Source organism: Camelina sativa, chromosome 6, assembly GCF_000633955.1.
Source record: "Camelina sativa cultivar DH55 chromosome 6, Cs, whole genome shotgun sequence".
Taxonomy (NCBI): domain Eukaryota; kingdom Viridiplantae; phylum Streptophyta; class Magnoliopsida; order Brassicales; family Brassicaceae; genus Camelina; species Camelina sativa.
In genome coordinates this window covers 4732245-4754115 of record NC_025690.1, presented here as the reverse complement: position 1 = coordinate 4754115, position 21871 = coordinate 4732245, and the positions used below count along the sequence as shown (strand labels likewise).

Genomic DNA, 21871 nt, shown 5'->3' with positions numbered 1-21871 from the left:
CGCAGTGGCAGTTCGAACCTCCTTCCGACGATGACAAGATAGATTGGCGGGTCAAAATACGCGCCTATCTCGCAGACGGTGACGTACCAACGGACAAATGGGCCAAGCGACGATAGAAAACGAAAGCTTCCCATTACACTCTGATGAAGGAGCACTTGCTTCGGTGGACTGCCTCCGGAGCCTTACTGTTGTGCGTGCACGGTGACAATACGGAACGGGTCATGATGGAAACCCATGAAGGGGCAGGAGGTAACCATTCCGGTGGACGAGCCTTAGCACTATGAATCAAGAAGCAGGACCATTACTGGCCAACAATGATCTACGACTGCGAAAGATTCGTGGCCAAATCCGAGAAATGCCAGCGTCACGCGCCCATCATCCATCAACCGACCGAACTTCTACGAGCTGGCGTAGCTCCATATTCATTCATGCGCTGGGCAATGGACATTATCGGCCCGCTACCCGCGTCGAGACAGAAACATTATATTCTCATCCTCACCGATTACTTCACTAAGTGGGTCGAAGCCGAGTCCTACGCCAACACCAAAGCCAAAGATGTCCAGCTTTTTGTATGGAAATATATCATATGCCGCCATGGCCTGACTTATGAAATAGTCACCGATAACGGCTCGCAATTCATTTCTTTGCAATTCGAAGACTTCTGCGAAAAGTTGAGAATCAAGTTAAGGAAATCAACGCCAAGATACACGCAAGTAAATGAGTTAGCCGAAGCGACAAAGAAAACCATACTCGACGGCCTAAAAAAGAGGATGGACGCCAAGAAAGGCGCTTGGGCCGGCGAACTCGACGGAGTGCTTTGGTCTTATCGTACAACGCCATGACAAGCTACGAACCAAACCCCATTCTCCCTAGCCTACGGAATGGAAGCAATGGCACCAGCTGAGGTCGGCAGTACAAGCCTTCCCCGAACAATGCTCGTCCAAGACACAACACTCAACGTGACAAGGCATTTCTACGAATTCAAAACTACCAACTTGCCGCCGCCAAGTACTACAACAAGAAAGTCCACAATCGGCACTTTGACGGGGGAGATCTTGTCTTACGAAAAGTTTTCGAGAACACTGCCGAGCCTTATGCCGAAAAATGGGAGCCAATTGGGAAGGTCCGTACCAGGTGTCCAAAGTCGTCCAGCCCGGTGTTTACGAGCTCCTGACAATGAGCGGCGAGCCAGTACCCCGCTCTTGGAACGCCATACATCTAAAGCGCTACTATTACTAAAAAAAAACATAGCCCATTTTCTACAGTTTTAATTATCTATATAATGTGAACTACGAGCGGCTTGATCCCTCCTGATCGGGGGGTACGTAGGCAGTCTCGTTTACGAGACACAACTGCCAATAATATAATTTTATTATGCTTATCAGCGATAGCGCGTTGCACCAGAGTAACAACAAAAGCATAAAATAAGAGCTGGTTCAAAAATTAAAACAAAGGGGAGCCGACCCCCAAACCGGCAAAAGTTCAAGCCGACCCCAATACGGCACATACCAAAAACAAAAAAAGGGGGGGAGTAAGAAGAAATTGGGATCGCTACTATCAAGCACTCCGCACAAGGCCCCGCTACTCAATCCCCAGGTCGGCGTTCGAGGGTTCGTCAAACTCCAGGCCACCGTTGGTCGTCTGCCAGAAACGGCACGAATCCTTCAATTCTTTCAGCCTGTCCATTGGGATGACAACACCCCTGAAGACAATCCTTTCGATGTAGGAGCAAGCCGCCTCAACACGACTACTGTCGCAGAAGTAGTGATCTGTACTCTCAAGCTGATTAATGTACTGCTGCAACACGTCGACTCGAGTTCGGCACGCGTCGAGTTCCACATGATCTTAGTACGGCCTCCTACCAATAGGTACAAGGTTGGGAACCCCCGCTTTGGCCAGTAACGCCTCGCAGCAAGAACGCTCCTCGAGCTTTCGGTCCCATCTACATGGCAAAATTGGAAACGACGCTCGAACTATCGACGCGTTGTTACGATATAATCCCGCAGCCATTGAATCTGGGCATGATCGTACTCCAGCTCCAAACGAATCACATCATCAGGTCGTACAGCGAGCCGTTCCCGCGCCCTCCTCAACCACGCTAACCTCGCTGTTACGGGCATCACAAGGTGTTTTCTCGAAAAAAAATAGAGGAAAATGAAAGAAGGTAGAGGCCAGATGGGTAATTTATAGATTGCAAAGTGCGTGTTCCCGAGGGGAGAAATAAATCAAGCCTTGGAAAACGCACCCATTAAATGACCAGTGCGTTTCATAGGCAAAAAAATAAAATAAAAAAAAATAAAAAAGAAGGGGGCCGACCACTGCGTATCGCGTCTATATAATTAAGCCGAGTCGCTACTCGCAAAGTCATGGGCAAGCCGACCACTGCGTTTCGCACCTTTATAATTCAAGCCGAGTCGCTACTCGCAAATTCATAGGTAAGCCGACCATCGCGTGTTGCACCTATATAATAAAACCGAGTTCGCTACTCGTAATAAGAAAATAAGCCGATTCCTGTATGTCGCACTCGAACGAGAAAAAGCTGAGTCACCACTTGTGACTTAGGAAAAGCCGACCAAACGCGTGTCCCGTGCCGAAGAGATTCAAAAAAAAAAGGAGGGGAGGGGGAGAAGAGAAGTAAAGGCTTCTCGCTAGCCAGTATCCCATTGGTTGGCTCATCAAAATCAGGATGAGCGGATCTACTCTCGCCAAAGTTGGCATCCTCCCCGCAAGAACACTAACGTCGCCACTAGAATCTCGGACTCCAAAATGGAGTTCAAACTTACGACGTATTGCAACCTGAAGCGGGATATTCACGAGCTCTCCTCCAAAGACACCGACCTTGCTGTTGCAAGTGACGCAAAAACCACGGTCGACCCCATGGAGAAGCTCGTACGTTTAAAGAAGAGAAGAAATAGCGTGAAGAAATTTTCGAAGCAAAATGACGATATGAGTTAAGTAAAAACAAGGAATCCAAAGTAAAAGAAGATCGTCAAACAAACATAAATAAGTTCCAACAACAAAATACAATGCCATAACGGCCCAGCATCCACTACATCATGGGGATAAGCCGCCGAGCGACCTGGTGTAGCAGGAACAATATTTTCTTCCTCGACTTCCTCACTGGACGCACGCCTCCTTCAGACTCCGAATCCGAATCATCTGCGACACCTGGGGAAGAAAACCATTCGAGGGGATCAGGGAAAGGCTCAACAAAAATGGAGGAAATATCGAAATCACCGGGATTGAGATCCAGCCGCCACAGCAGCAACCCTCTCATGTGCAAATTCCCCAAGGCCTGGTTGTACTCGAGCAACTTTGGGCGAGATGCTTCAACAGCCTCCGCTTGAGCCTTGTGACGATCCAAAATCTTCTGGGCACGATCGACAACCCTACGATAAGCAGCCATCTTTTGATACCGACTGAACCCACGACGACGAGCTCTAAGCCTCGTCGTCTTGGATTCTAGAGTGATCCGAAGTTGGGCACAAGACGCTTCTGCCACGTTGAGCGTCGACAGAAGGGCAGCCTGTGCAGAGTTCGCCACCACTCGCTCACGCTCCAATTTGGAAATCTTCCCGCTCAGCGTCGTGTTCAAGCGAACTGCCTGTTCGAGCTGAGCTTCAAGCTTCTTGACTTGCTTGACCGAGGAACTTGAAGGCATAGAAGCAGCGGACTCTAGGTCGTACACACGCCTCTCGTAGCCAGAAGCGAGACGGTTGATGCGACCTATGAGTTGCGACGACCAAAAATCAGAAAAGGGAACTTAAATAAAAAAAACAACGAGAAAAAGGAAAACAACTGCCGAATTACGAACCTCGAAGGCGGTATTCGCCAGATCGATGATCTTATCGCCCTCCTTCATCCTCTCGATCGGCATAAGACGACCAGACCCAAAATGGATCTTGCAAAACAGCTCAGTGCATGCCTCCTAGTCGTTCGAAAAAGCTCGAGTTGCCGAAGTATGAGAGAAATCCCACCGATAGTCCACGGTCCTCTGCCGCTTTAACAACCAATCGATCCTGAGATCGATCTGCCCTCTTCTGCGAAGGATTCAAGGAATGCTCCTTCTGACGGCTAGAGTCACCCGTAGGCTTTTTCCCCTTGGGAGTCAGCTCCAGCGGGGAGAGCCAGGAGGTTTGGTGGGAGAGGAGACGATCTCGATGCCGGCCTTTTGCCAGCGCGAATCTCAGCCGAACGAGAATCGCGAGAAGCCGGAGGAGATCTCCGTGATGGGTCAACCCCGGAAGGGCAAGTCTCGGATTGGACCTCAAGGTGAGAAGGTGGAGAGAGCGCGGGTGGACCATACGCTTGACGGTAGCGAGCCAACACGTTGGGAACATCCAAATAAATTCTCCCCATTGTACTAGCTGCACAGGGAATTCAAGTTAAAAAAAAAAACACTCTGACCTCCTAACATGTCGTCAACGAACGCCTTAGACAAACCAAAGAAAAGTTTGACTATTACTTGTCGGTCGAGGAACCTTTTGCTTTCTTGGACGACCTCCTTTCCTCTGTCTAGAGCCTGACCAAATATACGGACCCACTGCTCGTATCGCGTCAATATCAGCTTGAAACGCAGGAGGATAAGGAAGAAGGCACCGCGGTATGAAAACTACAAAGAAGCGAACGGGGTAAGTAACGAAAAATATATGAAGGACGTGAACAAATTACAAAGAAAGATGAACTACCAGGTGAAAGGTTCCACCCAGAAGATAAAGGGATCGCAGGATCCTCGACGACTCCTGGAACCACTTTTTAGAAAAAATAAGACCTTTCCGATTTGTGGGTCTTCCGTTTTGCCCTTTCGACGAGCAGAGGGGGTCGCGAACTGACATAGTAACTCCGGGTTTCTTATTTCTGTCAGACGCTGTTAGACGAGTAAGCTCTTCGAAATGATCAACCGACAGTCGAATCCCCGCTCTCTTTGCCAAAATTGAGATTCCAACCGCGTTCCGGAACGTAGCCGGAGCGAACTAAGAAATTGCCATTTTGCGCTTAGCAAAATACGACATCAGAAAAGAGGGAAGGGGAAAAGTAACCCCACATTCGGAGAAAATTTTCTCCGAGAGACAAATGAACCCTTCGGGAACATCCCAAGGACACTGATTGCGCTCGGGGATAATAATGACGGGATCGGCCGGGAATTCGCTGATCTGAACCGCCTGGAGAGCCGATTCACGTTTGGAGGAAGATCGGGGAACGAAAGAAAGGGCATGCTCCTTGGTTTCTGAAGGGTCGGCAACCGACGGGAGAGATATGTGCCTGATGAGGCGATCCGCCGGAACGATAATGTCATCAAAGTCCTCGTCGATAAGAGAAGGGATCTGGCATGGAAGGGCTGACGAACTCGGAACCGTCACATCAGAGAAGATGCGGAACTGGAGTTCGGCCAAATTGGTGTCGTCAGAACTAGACGACGATCCCAAAGAAACGTCACTACCCGTCGGAGACCTCGCCACACGACGGTCCGATCTGGTCGAACCACTGGAATCAGGCGAAGTGTTCTGACGAAGGTGGCTCGCCGCCGAGGAATCAGACGAAGTGGATCGGGGGGGAGGCCATAGAAAGTCTCAAGGAAACAAATATATAGACGAGCTAGAAGATGAGGGAAGAAAATACTTGGGACGACGAGCTGAGGAAACAATCGATGGAGAGAAATGAAGCCAAGATGAAGAAGGGATGAGTATTTATAGGGTTGAAAGGAAGATTCCCGAAGAAATCATCATTACAACTCGAGGATCAAAGCGATGTTACAACTTTCAGATGTCACGCGCATCAAGGTAAATGCGTGACGATGTGACCGTATTTTTTGGAAAACGGGAAAGCTCACGCGCGACTCTCCAATTTCCCAATATTTGTCCGCATACCCTTCAAGTGCCCATCGTTTGCCGACCTCGGATCCAGCTCGTCGTCAAATACAAAGGCTCGAAGATTGCGCGACTACGAACTAAAGATGGGGGGATACTGTTAGGGGTGGATTTTACCCCAACAATAGGTCCAGCCCAGAATAGGCCCAAAAGAGTTAATAGACCGAGCAGGGTATTTTGGTCTTTTTAGATGACAAACCGACACATTAATCTATAAATAGTGATTGTACGGCGTGCGGTGAAAGGACACGAAAAACGGAGAGGAAATTTATACTAGAGAACCGGTTCTCGGAGCATCGATTCGACGAGCTCGCAGTTCGTCAATTGTTTCCTTTTCGTCATTTTATAGCTCGTCGTTATCAATTGTAGCCCGACTTTTCATATATAAAAGAAAACTTCGACCCTCTAAATACCGAACTAAAATACTCTAATTAGACCGATCTGGACATCAACACTACGCATGTTAGCCTACAACTTCATTTTTTCATTTTTATTTTGTATCAATCAACAAGACAACAATTAATACAAATATTCATGGTATACGTGAAGTTAACACTCATACATTCACATAAGTTGGTGTAGCCTAGCTACGATAACACAACGGTCTTGTTTAGTCTAGAATCTCCAAGATTGGAAGCCTTCTTATTCCCTTCAAAATGCACTTGTTCTAGCTGTAATAAAGATAATTAAAAAAGAAAATATATAATTTTTTTTTTTTTTTTTTTTTTGTAAAAATGTGAATTTTCATTAATGAAAATAAATTGTATTGGTTACAATAGCCTTAATACAGTAGATAAACCTCGCCCAAAAAAATAAAAACCAGGAGTGATCTAAGATACAGAACTTTAGATGAATCTAAGCCAACTTTGCATTAAGTTTTTGAAGTTTTTCCGATGCCTCTTAGCTATGATCGCATCACGGACCAGTCTATTCAGTTGCTTGAACAGGATATGGGGAGGTGTGGCAACATTGTTGTGAAATCGGTAGTTCCTTTCTAGCCATATAGTATAGATGAGTACCTGCAGAACTAGCCGTCGCAATGTCTGGGTTGAAATTGAGTCTTTGATGTTAAGCCACGCTGACAAAGCATCCCAAGTGTGAAACACGAATAAGCTTTAGCCGAGTCTCCGCGTTGCTTCTTGCTAGAGAACCTCACTGAAATCACAGTGTAAGAAGAGGTGGTCTCTTGTTTCAGACAAGCCACAAATGCAGCAGGTCGTATCAATTTGTAAACCCCAGTTAGCCAAGCGGGTTCTTGTGGGAATCCTGTCAAGCTGGGTTAGCCACATCGTAAACGCATGACGCGGTACTGCACCTTTGTACCATACATGCTCTGTCCTGGGAAGGGGTTGATTTCTATGCATGATTGCTTCCCAAGTTCTCTTTGTGTTAAAATCATCAAGATTATCATCCTCAATCCTCCATACGTAAGAGTCTGACTCGGTGCTGCTTGCTGGTAGTGAGATGCGTAAGAAGCAGTTCCGCTTGGGGAGATCTTGTAGGTCGAATACGCCACCCTGAACTGGTACAAGCCCTTGCCACGGTTCCAGTCAGGGGAATGCATGTTTGAGACGGTCAAGTTGGACGACCAAAGACACTGATGAGGGAGCCGAGAGGGGAGGCAAATTGTTGCAAAAAAGTAGAAGTTATCTTGATGCAAAAAAAAGTTTGGGGAGGCAAATTGTTGTACATAGGAATCAAACCCTTTACTTTGAGTATCTTACTTGTGGATTTCTAACCATTTAGCCACTAGATTTATTTTGTTTATAGTGTAACAATATTGACTATTTCTATTTTACTGGTGGTATAAGTACTGCACCCACAATCCACAACATGGATTCGCGACTGCTTCTTATACGGTTTATACCATCCACCTAAACTTCTAAATAACCAATCAAAACTAATTATCTCAATATTCACATTTATTTCTAAATTTCTTGTTATGTTGCATTGATTTCATATATAGTATAAAATATTGTTATGATAAGAAACAAGAGAGGACTAACGAAACCCACTTGAATGATTTTTTTTATTAGAGGGGTATTCAAATGAGAATTTTGGAGGATTTTGGCTTTTTATTAAAATCATCTGTTATTCAATTTATGATTTTAAAATCACTTTCCAAATCTAATGTTATTCAATTTGGAATTTCTATAAAATCATTTAAAATCACTCACAATACCATGTTATTCAACATATAACTGTTTTTTAATAGAAAATCAAAACACAGATTTTAGGAGACTTTGGATACATTTTTACATGAGAAATCCAACAGAAAAAATCACACCTTGAGCGGTGTTATTTTGAAAGATTTGTTTAAAAAAAAAAATTAATTCACAAAGAAAAAAGAAATAGTCCTCTGCAAATGACGCCTTCTGTAGTGAATGTGATGATACGTTTCTTTAAATACATCCTTGCAAATGATCATCATTCTTGTGAACAGTGTCAATGGGGTAAGATGCAAGACCAGGACCATTAGTGATGACCCATCTAAGAGCGAAACTAGCAAAGAAACTGTCCAGAAATAACCAAAAGAGAACAATAACATGTCAAAACCAACCAATTATAAGCAAGAGAACACCCAGATCAGTGAGAAAGACAACAAGACGAACCTGCAAGTCTACAGTAAGGAGAACACGCTTCACAGAGTCATAGAGTCCAATTGTCTACCACCACCTCATTTCTTTGCAGCCTTGGCATCATTGGCAAGACGACTGCATACGTAGTAAGGGAATACACAAACAGAAGGATTTAACAGAAAAAGCGTTTGGGTATATGCATTCAAATAGTAAGCGATCCCTTCTTTTAGTCGCATTAGAGCATAGAAGACATGATGAATCATTGATTAATCCCTTCACAGTTCGATCACATCGTCCAAAATATGAATGTTAGCAGTGATGATATCAACAACCTTCGAGAATTGATATAATCATGACGAGAATGTAGAATAAAAACAAGAGCGTGAGAATTGAAAACAATGACATTGCAAAATTATTCACTTCATGACGAGAATGTTTTGTTTGGAAACCAATTTTTTTTTTGGGTTCTAAAAATCTCTTAAAATCATCCAATATATTCTTTAAAAATCTCACCAAATCACAAACTATTTTTCCTTTTTTAAGATTGAAAAACTAACAAATCCACCTAAATATCCTAAAAACTCTCAAAATCCAAAATTTCCAAAATCTCCAAAATCACATCAAATTCTCCAAAATATCATTTGAATACCCCTTTCGAACGCATCATCGTCGGCTCAGTGAACTTTTTTGACTTCTTCCTTCGTTGATCTCGATTTATTAAGTAAAAGTATGAATACTTGCTTATTGAGAGTTAAAAAACAAAAAGGCAAAACAAGAAAGGGAAATAAAAGTTGTCAAGTAACTAACATGGCAGACAACCTGAACGGGACAATCAATATTAAACTAAACAAAGACTAACGACTTGCACTGTTGCACACTCGTTGTATTGTATTACTATATATTCGTCTATAAGTGGTCCTATAGTGTTTGTAGGTTATTTAATTGGGTTTGTTATATTTTGGGTTTAATAATTTGGGAACCAAAATGACATGTGTTAAGCTATATGTCATGCTTATATTTATAAGGACAATTGCTACGCTACATGTCATGCTAAAGCTTATAAGAGAACAAGTGTGAAGTTGCATGTTGTGTTTGAAGCAATGTTAGACACTTGTTCTCACACTTGTCACCACTGTCTTTATCTCTACTATGATGGATAATTGAGATTAAATTAGAAGACAAAACCCTTATGATGAGTAAGGTCTTCTTCCCTTCTATAAATAGATGGTTTGCTCCATCACAAATCATCACAAGAACAAAACAACACATAATGAAAAGAATTTATAGGAAAGGGGAGAGAAACCTTATCTTCCACCTAAAGATCATCTAAGAGTTTCTTTTCAAGCCTTCAAGCCATTGAAGAAGAAACCATTCAAGGAAGCATCATTTCTACAATGAGTGAAGGTATTACTTTAATCCTCTTTATGATGCTATTATGTGATTAATATAGATGTTTAAGATCTTGGGGTTCATGTTAAAGTATGTTTAACATCGTCAACTCATATTCAAATTAGATCCAATGCACAGAGAAACAACTATATTGATCCATTTTTTAATACACACTAAACTGAAGTCGGGTAAAGTACTATTACACAAACATTAATTTGCATACTCTCCTAATCGCAACCGTCATGAGTTCCAGCTTACAAGGACACAAGAAAGCATTGTGTATCCTAGTTATACACTGGTGATTGTTTGGAATGTGATGCTTGCGATCGATTCACGATGGTCGTTAGTTATGCGGCGAATGCAAGTTTATTATCCACTCCAAATGTGCATTTGTGTTGAACACACAAGAGATATGCGACCACCCTTCTCATGTTGGACATTGTCTCAAGCTTCTCATGACCGGGGTTCTGGATCACACCGGCCTAAAATGTCATCTATGCGATTGAAACATCAAGCGCCTTTGTTTTTTTTAATCATTGCTATGATTGTAAACTCAATTTGGACATTGGTTGCATAGTTGATCACATAACTTCCCCCATTCCATTTTTTATACCGTGCCACCAACACCCTGTACAAGACTACAATTATGTTATTTTAGATCATTACGTACTTGTGACTTTTGTAACGAATCTGGTGGACAAGGCTATCTATAACATCCGCGAACCAAATTGTGGATTTTGGGAGTGGGTGCCGATGACACCAAGGGGAATGTCGATCGACACCATCAATTCTGATTCAACCAGATTGACTTAATTGTCGATTTGGGTCGGTTTGGTTTAAGAAAAACCATGGAACCGAGTTATTTAAGTGTTTTGTCGACAGAAGGGTTTTGGGGGGGGGGGGGTTGTTTTGTCGCCGCTTAGAGTTTGGAGAGAAAACAGAGAAAAGAGGTGTTCTTGAGGTTTTGGGAGAGATTTTGGAGATTCAAGGCTGGTTTGGTGAGATCTGTCTCTGAGGAGTGGAGATCTTGTGCTAGGAACAAAGGAGAAGAAGGGAGATCTATCTTCTTCATGTGTGACGGGATGGATGGGAGATTAGTGGTGGATTGAGAGACACAAGGAGGCTTTCCCCAAGCTGTTATCCAGGTAAGTTGTGTTGTTTGATGCTTAATCGGTTAGGGAATCGATAGTTGTGAAGGATTAGGGATTTGCGGCGAGAAAGAGCTTTATCGATAGCGCAAACTAGTTTGATAGGGCTAATTCGGGGCAATGTTTGGAGGATGAAACGAAGTCCGATTTGGCTGAATTTTGGTAGGTAGCTTCGTGGTGCTATAAGTTTCATATCCAACAGTGGGTTTGTGAAATTAACGGTTGGTTTGTGTTTTAATCAAGTGTTTGTATTGTGTTTGGTATTGACGGTTTTGTGGTAAAGTTTGGGTGTCGAGCGACACCAAGGTGGTGTGGTCGACACCAGCATGTTGTTGTGTGTTTGGGTCCTAGGAGGATAGCTAGAGTAAGGATTGGATGAGGAGATATTGACTAAAGTGATTCCGTGAGCGTCGGTGTTTGTGTTGGTTCGCAAGTGGTTCAATGAGTGATGTTCGACACCAGGTGGAGGTGCCGTTCAACACTAGAGGAGTTCATATTGAGTTGGAATAATTGTGGGGAAATGTTGTCCGTGGCTGGATGAAATTAAATATTTCAGCCCACCTCTCTTGTTACTCGGTCGCTAGGGGTGGTTGGTTGTGCGACTCAGTAAATATATGAGGTGGGGTTTGATATGTTTGTGAGAGTTTTTTGTAAGGAACAATTTCTACGCCGGTTGTCTCGTCGGAATTATAGGGTTCTGGTGAGATCGTTTCCTGTGGATCCTATGTGAGGATCGGAAAAATGGGTCGGGTTGTTTCACTATCTCTGCCTTCTTTGCGGGTTGGCTATTCATGAGCAGTGTCTATTATGATAATTAAATGGAAAACACTAATTTGACTTAACAATAAGCTAAGAAACAGGTATTCGAGCTTTAGAGTCATGAAAGCTGGTTGGATAACACAGTATTTGATGTAGGGTTGAGCTATAAGATATCAAAGATATTTTTACAAAATTAGTGTGATACATCATTGAAAGCTATGTGGGTGCAACTAGACATCTCAATACCCTTTTCTCAATCTAATTCACTGACTATGTTGGGCTTATATCATTTTGTTGGCTCGTCATTGCTGGACTTGGATCACAAATGCACCAAAGCGTATTAATTAGAAGATAAGAGTTACTTTCTATAACTATCTCTCCAGAGATCTAAATCCCTCTATAGCTCCAAATTAGCATACGAAACTAACAAACTTTATTTATATCACTAATTCATATGTAGCAAACTCTCACACCCTTTCATCGAGTATGCACATTCCAACACTTTTCAATTCCTGTTTGAGTCAATCTGGGTAAATTTCAGTTTTTTATTTATTTGATTTTTAACTAGTTGATAGAATACTCGATATCAAATACTTTTATATATTTTTTTTCTTGTTCAAAAACGTAATACAACTTTTTTTGTAAGTTATCTTGTAATTTTTTTTAATTTATCCAATCATACTCTTTATGCAGATTAACTGGATTCTGAGCAAAACATTCATGTTCTTTCACTAAATAAACTCCATCTTCTCTAGCTCTCCAATTCCATAGGCCTCCGGTATCTGAATTACTGAAAAGCTTGAATGCTGTAAAACTTTGATAGTGTTTATAGTTAGGACCTTGTTTCAAAGTACACATAAAACGTGTTGTACGAAAAAAGTTAGGGCCAAAATAAAATGAATAATCTTGTCCCATTAGTATTATTTTTGGACCAATAACATCATCTTTGGAATAACATCTCATCCAAAGTTTTTTGTTGAATTTAAGATCGTTCGCGATCCTGATTCCCGTGTCGGATACATGGTTGAACACTGAGAGACTTCAAACAAATAAAAATACTGAGAAGTTTTTCATACTTTTTTTGGAGTAGATTTTTAAATATTTTGTTTTGTTAACTTGGTTTTTGTGTAGCTGGTATTTATATGCACACATCTGTATAACTATGGTTCGAAAACGTTTTCTTCAGGTATTATTACTTTATTAGTTTCTAAGTTTTAGCATATACGATATATGTCAAATGGCATAATATCTTCCATGATTCTTTCATATATGTATATGTATCTCAAAAAGTCAATATTAGGTATCTGTATCTATTAGAATTGAAGTTTGAAATAAAAAGGATAAAATCATATAACTAAGATTGTGTACGATAATCAGGGCCTCTCGGACAATTTTAGATGTCCTACGCCAAAAAATTAAATACCATTTTTATTATTGTATATAAATCACAAAAATAGTAATATAAAAAATATTTTCATAATTTTAATTTTAAATCCACAAACCTAAATATGTTCTTTTTGCTGCTCCCTTTTTCATTTTTCTTTGTTTTTATGTTCATTTAAAATTTTATATGAAAATAAATATTATATTACCTAATCACTCATTATTGATTTAAAACTCTTCCAATATGAATTTTTTTACTAGAGTTATAAATTTGTTTTTCTAAATAAAATTTTGCTTCAACACTCATTAACAACAAGTTTAGTTAACATTAATCTAATATCACAAACAATTAAAAAGATGAGATAATTTTTGTGGAAAAAAAAATGAGATAATATTTTTCATAAACCTAATAAAACTTCATATGTAAATTGGATATATCTACATAAATAATATCTTTTTCTTATATTGAACTTGAACTTATAAATACTTTTTTTTATTTATAAAAATAAATAAAAAACTAAATAAAGAAAGAAAGAAAAAAAAATCTACATATAAGGCTTAAAATTTTTGGGCTAAAATATGCCCCAAAAAATTTGATGCCCTAATCCTTGGCTTCACTTGATTGTCCTATGGGCCGGGCCTGGCGATAATCAATTGATGCAATACGAAATACTCCTCTAAGAACATCAGAAGTGTATTCTCAAAAATACATAACTATATTCTCAAAAATACATATTCTTCCATTTTTTTAGTTTTAGCATCTAATAATATATTTCATAATGAAATCATTCCCCATAGAACCTAAAAAAAAAATACTGATCAACCCAACTAAAAAATGTAAACAAATTGAAACCAAATAAAAATAGAAAATGGTTTCATACTTTTAAAGTAAAAACTAAAACCAAATTAATTTATGATAGACTAATTTAAAAATATATAAGATTTACTAATATATATATATATATATATATCACATTATATTCAATAATGATATATAATGTATTAAAGACACAACTAAAATTTGTATTTAATAGTATTCTATAATTTACAGTTTGACTGTCTTTAAAACATATGTACTAAAAAAATGGTCTCATAAAATAATTGTTTTATCTCCCAATGAAATAACAGAAAACAATAATTTCAAAATTAATTGATTGTTAATAATACTATTTATTTTAAAATGATTAGAAATAGAGACAATGGAAGAAAAATATATTTATATTAAATTTGACACACTTTTATTTTCATGGATTTTATAAAAAATTAGTTAGACTTAGAGTATAAGATATTTGTTTTGTGATATCGTTTCAATAAATTATTTGAAAACTGACTTATCATATTATAAAATTATTTGTTGTAAACAATTACTTTTATATATGAAAAAAATTAATATATAAGACAACATAATTTACAATCAAAATAAGGTGTTACACTTTTTTCTTAGAATGCTTAATTATCAGTTTTTTTTCCAAAAAAAACAAACTATAAATACATTAATTTATCTTAATTATTTAAGGAACGTACAAAATTTAATTAACTTTGGTGTAACTAATTGTCCTATTACTATAAAATGATTTGATACCTTTCAAAGTAAAAACTGAAACAAAATTAATGTATAAAAAATTTTCTAATATATAAGAAAACTCACATTATATTTAGTTATCATATATATTGTGTTAAAGACACAACTCAAGTTTGTATTCAATTAATAGTAATTTATAAGTTACAGTTTGATTGTCTTTATAACATATGTACTAAAAAAACATAATGGTATCATAGCATAATTGCTTTATCACCCTATGATACAACACAAAACAATAATTTCAAAAGTTATTTATTGTAAATTCTACTATTTATATTAAAACTAGATTAGGACCCGCCCGATGTGCGGGTTTAGAGTTTTTAAAATAAAATAAAATTTAACAAAGAATATAAAGTAAATTTTTTTAGTAAGTAAAAACTATCTATAATAATAAATATATACACGGAGTTGTCCAATGTGATATTTGGTGTAAAAGATGTGAATCTGCGGTTGAGACTATTAATCATGTTTTCTAGGCCTGGGCATAAAAACCGTACCCGAATACCCAACCCGGAACCCGACCCGAAAAACCAGGTTCGGGTTGGGTACGGGTTTGCCTATAAAACCCTATTGGGTTCTATTTTCTAATACCCGTGGGTTCGGGTTAGGATCGGGTAATACTCGATACCCGTTTTGGTACCCATTAAACCCAAACATATAAATATATTTAGAATATTTATCATTAATATAATGTAATTACCCCAAAATTATGATTATAGTTTTTAATATTTCATTTAGTTTTATACCTAAATATCAAAAATAATCAAAATATCTAAAATATTTTGTCACATAAGTCAAAATTTAACTAAATTTATTTAAATTTAAATAATTTTAATTATTTGTAACCCAAACCGACCCGAACCCGATAGTAGCCAAACCGAACCGAACCCATATATCTAAAAATTTTCAATGGGTTCTATTTTTCTAAACCCGTTTACCCGAACCCGAAATGGGTAATACCCGAACCCGAACGGGTTACCCGAATGTCCACCCCTAATGTTTTCTTTGAATGCCCTCGCTCGTGTGAAGTTTGGGATTTATCTCCGACTCTTGTGTTGTCAGAGAGTTTTCCATATGAGTCGGTGTACTCAAATTTGGATTTTGTTTTCAGGAGGGGTGCCTCTCAACATGGTGATCCTGATCAACTTATTCAATTACCATGGATTTTTTAGAGGAAGCTAAAAGAGATGACTCTATTTCGCAAGCGGAAATTCACATTATTGAGAAGAAGTTAAAAGATGCATATTATGATGAGGAATTATATTGGCAACAGAAAAGTCGTAAATTTTGGTTGCGGGTTTGAGATAAGAATACTAGTTATTTTCATGCTTCTACTAAACAGAGGAGGGTTAGGAATAAGATTGTAGGGCTGTTTGATTCAGAGGATGTTTGGGATGAATCGAGTGCGGGTATGGAGAGGATTGCGTTAGACTATTTCAATAGTCTTTTTGCACAATCGGATGTGTTTGGTATTTCAGAGATGGTACAAGCGGTCAATCCTTTTGTTACAGAGCGTATGAATGGGAGCTAACTAAGGATATCTCAGAGATGGAAGTTCGTAAGGCCTTATTTGCTATGCACCCGGAGAAGACTCCGGGACCGGATGGAATGACCGCACTTTTCTTTCAGAGGTTCTGGCCTCATCTTAAAGGGGATCTAGTTTCCCTGGTTAGGGATTTCTTTCGGACTGGGAAGTTTGATCCCAGAATTAATGAAACTAATATTTGTCTGATTCCAAAGGTTGAAGTGCCTAAAAGGATGGCATAATTCAGGCCTATTAGTTTGTGTAAAGTGAGTGATAAGATCATATCGAAGATTCCTTGTTTCCGGTTAAAAAAGATTCTGCCCTCGATTATTTCTGAAACACAATCAGCCTTTGTTTCTGGTCGGNTATAATATTTTGGTGGCACAAGAGATGTTTTATGGTTTATAGACCAATAGGATGTGCAGTTCGGAATTTTTGGCTTTCAAAACGGATATGAGTAAGGCCTATGACCGAGTTGAATGGGATTTTTTGAAGGTAGTCCTCATAAGGCTAGGTTTTGATTCCAGATGGATCACTTGGATAATGTGGTGTGTGAGTTTGGTATCCTACCAAGTGTTGATTAATGGTCAACCTTGTGGCTCCATATCGCCAAAACGGGGTCTGCGACAGGGGGATCCTTTATCCCCTTATCTGTTTATTCTTTGTACTGAGGTGTTAATAGCGAATATCAAAAAGGCTGAGAGGGAGGAAAAGATCTCGGGTATTAAGATTGCTCGAGATTCCCCCCCTATTTCTCACTTGCTGTTTGCGGATGATAGTCTGTTCTTTTGTAAAGCGGATGAAGAACAATGTTCAATGGCTATGGATATTATAGGCAACTATGGTAAAGCATCCGGCCAGGAGGTAAATTTAGAAAAATCCTCTATTATGTTTGGTAAAAAAGTGTCTTTAGAGGTCAAGGAGAGGGTAAAATCTGTCATGGGAATCTCGAAGGAAGGGGGTATGGGTTCCTATTTGGGAATTCCAGAGAATCTCGGCAGATCGAGAGTTCAAGTCTTCGGTTACGTTCGAGATAGGTTGAATGATCGGGTGAATGGTTGGACAGCAAAATTTTTATCTAAGGGTAGGAAGGAAGTTCTATTAAATTCGGTGGCTTTGGCCCTTCCCACGCATGTTATGTCTTGCTTCAAGCTCCCTCAAGGGTTAACAACCAAATTGACGAGTGCAATTTCAAATTTCTGGTGGAGTTCTGATGGGAAAGATCGGGGGCTTCACTAGGTGGCTTGGGATAAAATGTGTAAAGATAAAGCTGAAGGAGGTTTGGGTTTTCGGGATTTGGAGACTTTTAATGATGCTTTATTGGCTAAACAGTATTGGCGTTTAATTCTGTTTCCGAATTCCTTATTTGCTCAAGTTTTTAGAGACGATATTTCAGGAATAAACACCCGTTGATGGCAAAAAAACCTTACTCTCCCTCTTTTGGGTGGAGAAGTATTTACTCAACTAAAAGTTTAGTGGAAAAAGGTGCCCGTTGGACAATTGGGTCAGGGTTCAATATTTCGGTTTGGCGTGATCCCTGGATCCCTAGTCAACATCCTCGACCTGCAAATGGTAGGGGACGGCTTCTACACCCAAATCTAATGGTAAACCATTTGATTAATCCACGGACTAAAGAATGGCATTTACCTATCCTTCAGGAATATATGGATCCGGAGGATATTCAAGTTATTCTGAGTTTGCCTATTAGCAAATCTCTTAGACCAGATCGTTTGGTGTGGCATTATACACAATCTGGTCGATACTCGGTTAAGTCAGGTTATAAGGTAGCTCAAGCTATGAAGACTGAAATTGATTATGGTCCCAACTTAAATGACTTGAAGGCAAAGGCTTGGGATCTTCAGGTACCGCCTAAAATAAAACACTTTTCCTGGCAGATCGCATCGGGCTCTCTTCCGGTGATGGTGCGATTAGCCTCTCGGGGAGTTAATTGTGATACGGTATGTAAACGATGTGACTTAGAGGAAGAGTCTATTAATCATACTTTATTTGAGTGTTCTCATTCCCGCCAGATTTGGGAGAGAATTTTTGATGGCTCAAACACAGACAAGCTCCTATATGGTTCGATTTATTCAAATTTGGATTTCATATATGGAAAAAGTTTAATCCCTATGGCTTTAGGCGTTACTCATAGTTCGATACCGTGGCTGGTCTGGTTCTTATGGAAGGATAGGAATAAAAAAAAATTCCAAGGGATACAATCAGAGCCAATAGATATCATTAATTAGGCTTTACGTGAACAATTGTGGTGGGAGGAAGCCCAATTAGCTCCAAGGAGACAAAAACTTTAAGTTTTTTCACAGAATCATCCGCTCTCGTCAACTTTAAAAGCAGATCCTCTACCTGTTTGATGATAATGACCAGATGGTCGACTCAAAGCAAGGAATTCAAAATCTAGCGGTGGAATATTATCAACGCTTTCTTGGATCAGAATCTTCAACCAATCCTCCCACGGTTGAGGCTTTAGCCTCTATTGTCCCTCAAAGGTGCTCTGTTTCCGCATTACAGGTACTCTCCGCTCCTGTCACCCCTGAGGAAATTAAATCAGCGGTGTTTTCTCTTCCGAAAGACAAAGCGCCTGGCCCAGACGGCTACTCTGTCAAGTTCTTCACGACTCAATGGGATATCGTGGGATCGGATCTCGTCGGTGCAGTTCTTGAGTTTTTCCAATCCGGCAAGATTCTGAAGCAGTGGAACTCTACGCTTCTGAATCTTATCCCCAAGATGACCAATGCGGCAAAAATGACTGATTTCCGTCCCAATGCGTGCTACAACACAATCTACAAGGTAATATCAAAGCTCTTGGCAAATAGACTCAAGATTGTCTTACCAGACCTTATCTCCAACACTCAGTCAGCTTTCACATCGGGGCGTCTCCTAGTGGAAAATGTTCTCCTTGCGACAGAGCTTATCCAGGGGTACATCAGAAGAGGATTTTACAACGTGGCATGTTAAAGGTCAACCTCAGGAAAGTGTTTGACTCTGTTCACTTGGATTTCATCATAAATGTCCTAAAGGCCATGGAGTTTCCAGAGCATTTCGTTACTCTGCTTAGAGAGTTTGTCACGACACCATCGTTCTCAGTTTCTGTCAATAGGGAATCTTGTGGCTATTTTAAAGGTGCAAAAGGGCTTCGTCAAGGAGATTCGATCTCCCCTTATCTGTTCACCCTAGCCATGGAGGTTTTCTCTCAAATGTTGAACAGTCAGCACAACACTGCCTGCATAGGCCACCATCCATCAGCAGTGACCCCACAGGTGTCTCACTTAGCCTTTGCAGACGACATAATGGTGTTCTTTGATGGAAGCTACAACTCCCTGGAAAACATTATTAAGGTCCTTCGTGATTTCTGTGAGATCTCGAGTCTTCATACAAACATGGGCAAGACTGATTTGTTCATTGCAGGAGTGAACCAACCTGAAACCGAAAGGATTGCATACATTTGCTTCAAGCTCGGTTCATTACCCATTCGGTATCTTGGACTGCCATTGATGCATCGAAAGCTCCGTATCGCAGAGTACAAACCTTTAATAGACAAGATCTCAGCAAACTTCACCAACTGGTCTACTCGTGCTCTGTCATATGCAGGAAGAAAGAACTCATATCCACTGTAATATATGGCACAATAAACTTTTGAGATTCTGCATTCATCCTCCCCAAAGGATGTTTGCAAAGCATTGAGAGTTTATGTGCAAACTTTTTGTGGACAGGTGATATAACAAAATAAGAAAGTGTAAAAGTGGCTTGGTCGACTCTTTGCTTGCCAAAGGAAGAAGGGGGATTGGGTTTTAGACGAATGGACACTTGGAACAGAACTCTTTGCCTAAAGCTCATATGGCGGTTCCACTCAGCAACAGACTCTCTGTGGGTACAATGGATCAAGAACAACAAAATAAAAGAAGAGGTTCTTTGGCAAATAGATGAGAAGAAGCATACGTGGAAAACTCTACTTCAGCTTCGTCCCCTAGCCAACTCCTTCCTGAGATGTGTCGTGGGCAACGGACAGCAGGCAAGTTTCTGGTTCGACAACTGGACTCCATTTGGTAAACTTCTTCAGTTCTTGGGTCCCTCAGGGCCGGTTCAAACCGGTATTCCATTAAATGGGACTGTGGCACTTGCTTTCTCTCCGAATGGCTGGCTCTTTCGTTCAGAACGGTCACCTTAAGCTGAATTGCTTCAAATTTACCTAACGATTGTTCACACTCCGGCTCAAAGTTTGGACCAGGACTATTTCCATTGGTGCACGCAAGGAGACACTACTGGGTTTTTCAGTACTAAACGTACATGGGAAGCTTTAAGGGAGAGACAAGAGCCGCTTGCTTGGACAAAGCATGTATGGTACAAAGGTGCTATCCCAAGACACGCTTTCATGATGTGGCTAACACACCTCAATCGGCTACCCACGAGAACCAAGTTGGGGACTTCTCCCTGTGGACTTCTCCCTGAGACTCGCGACCATATCTTCTTCAACTGCGAGTTCAGCGAAGACATTTGTTTGCAAACAACAACGAGACTAGGATACAATCCTTTTGTCTTTCACACCTGGGATGCGTTTTCATCCTGGCTGGACATTCCCGATACCTCTTTAAAGCTCTCCCTTCGGCGTTTGGTAGCTCAGGCAGTCCTCTATCCTATATGGATAGAAAGGAATAATCGGGTACATAATAACATCACGACACCAGCTCATATGTTGTTCAAGATGCTGGACATGCAGATAAGGGATGCAATCATAGCAAAGAATCACCAGAAACCTTTCAAACATCTTATGCAAGATTGGTTAAGATTTCTCTAGTGCTCATTGCTTGGTTTTAGCACTCTCTAAGATAGCTCTTGTTTTTTAATTTTTTTTTAGCAAGATCTTTTTTCTGTACCCAAAATATTGTATCAATTATAATCTATTTTCTTCAATGAAAATTCACAAATTTTCAAAAAAAAAAAAGATTGTTTGTGCATCTTTTTTTGGTGAAGAGATCGTTTGTGTTTTTTTTTTGTCAACAAAAGAACCAGTTCAAATGACCCAATTTGAAGGGAAATCGTTTACAAACAAAACATGATGCGGACTTGCGCGCGCTGAGCGTGCCAAAGAATCCGCCTTAACATTAGAATTATGAGAAATATGAACCAAAGAAAAAGAAGAGAACTCATCCCTATCAATCTTTATGTCTTTTAAATATGGTATCTTGTCACTGTAGAAGAAAACCCACCCGATAATCTATTTAGTTATAAAAGATTTTTTGATATAATAAATCAACATAAAAGAGGTTATAATAGTGCAATTACATAATTGGAAATTTGATGGCAATAAAGAAAGAGATAAGATTGACAACTCTTTTTTTTTTCATTCATTTTCTAGTAGCTATATATAAGTTAGAGACTCTTAATATAATAAATTTCCATTTATCTTCTCACTTAGTTAGATATATACCTCAATTTAATGCATGATTTCCACTAAAACAAAATTCGAGCTTTAAGGCAAAATTTTATTCATTTTTTTTTTTGTCAAACTTAGTCATTTATTTTTCCAAAAACCAAAAGACCTTCCTAAGTTTTTTTTTTTTTTTTTTTTTTTTTTTTTTTTTTTTTTTTTTTTTTTTTTTTTTTTTTTTTTTTTTTTTTTTTTT

The 21871-nt window shown here is 39.6% G+C and overlaps 1 protein-coding gene and 1 pseudogene across 1 annotated transcript; one reads left to right on the top strand and one right to left on the bottom strand.

Annotated features, from left to right (window-relative positions):
• LOC109133448 lies at nucleotides 12406-12816 on the bottom strand (annotated as a pseudogene).
• On the top strand, nucleotides 19271-19864 carry LOC104698699. Its single transcript, XM_010414108.1, has one exon. It carries the CDS (start codon nucleotides 19271-19273, stop codon nucleotides 19862-19864), a length of 594 nt encoding a protein of 197 aa, XP_010412410.1.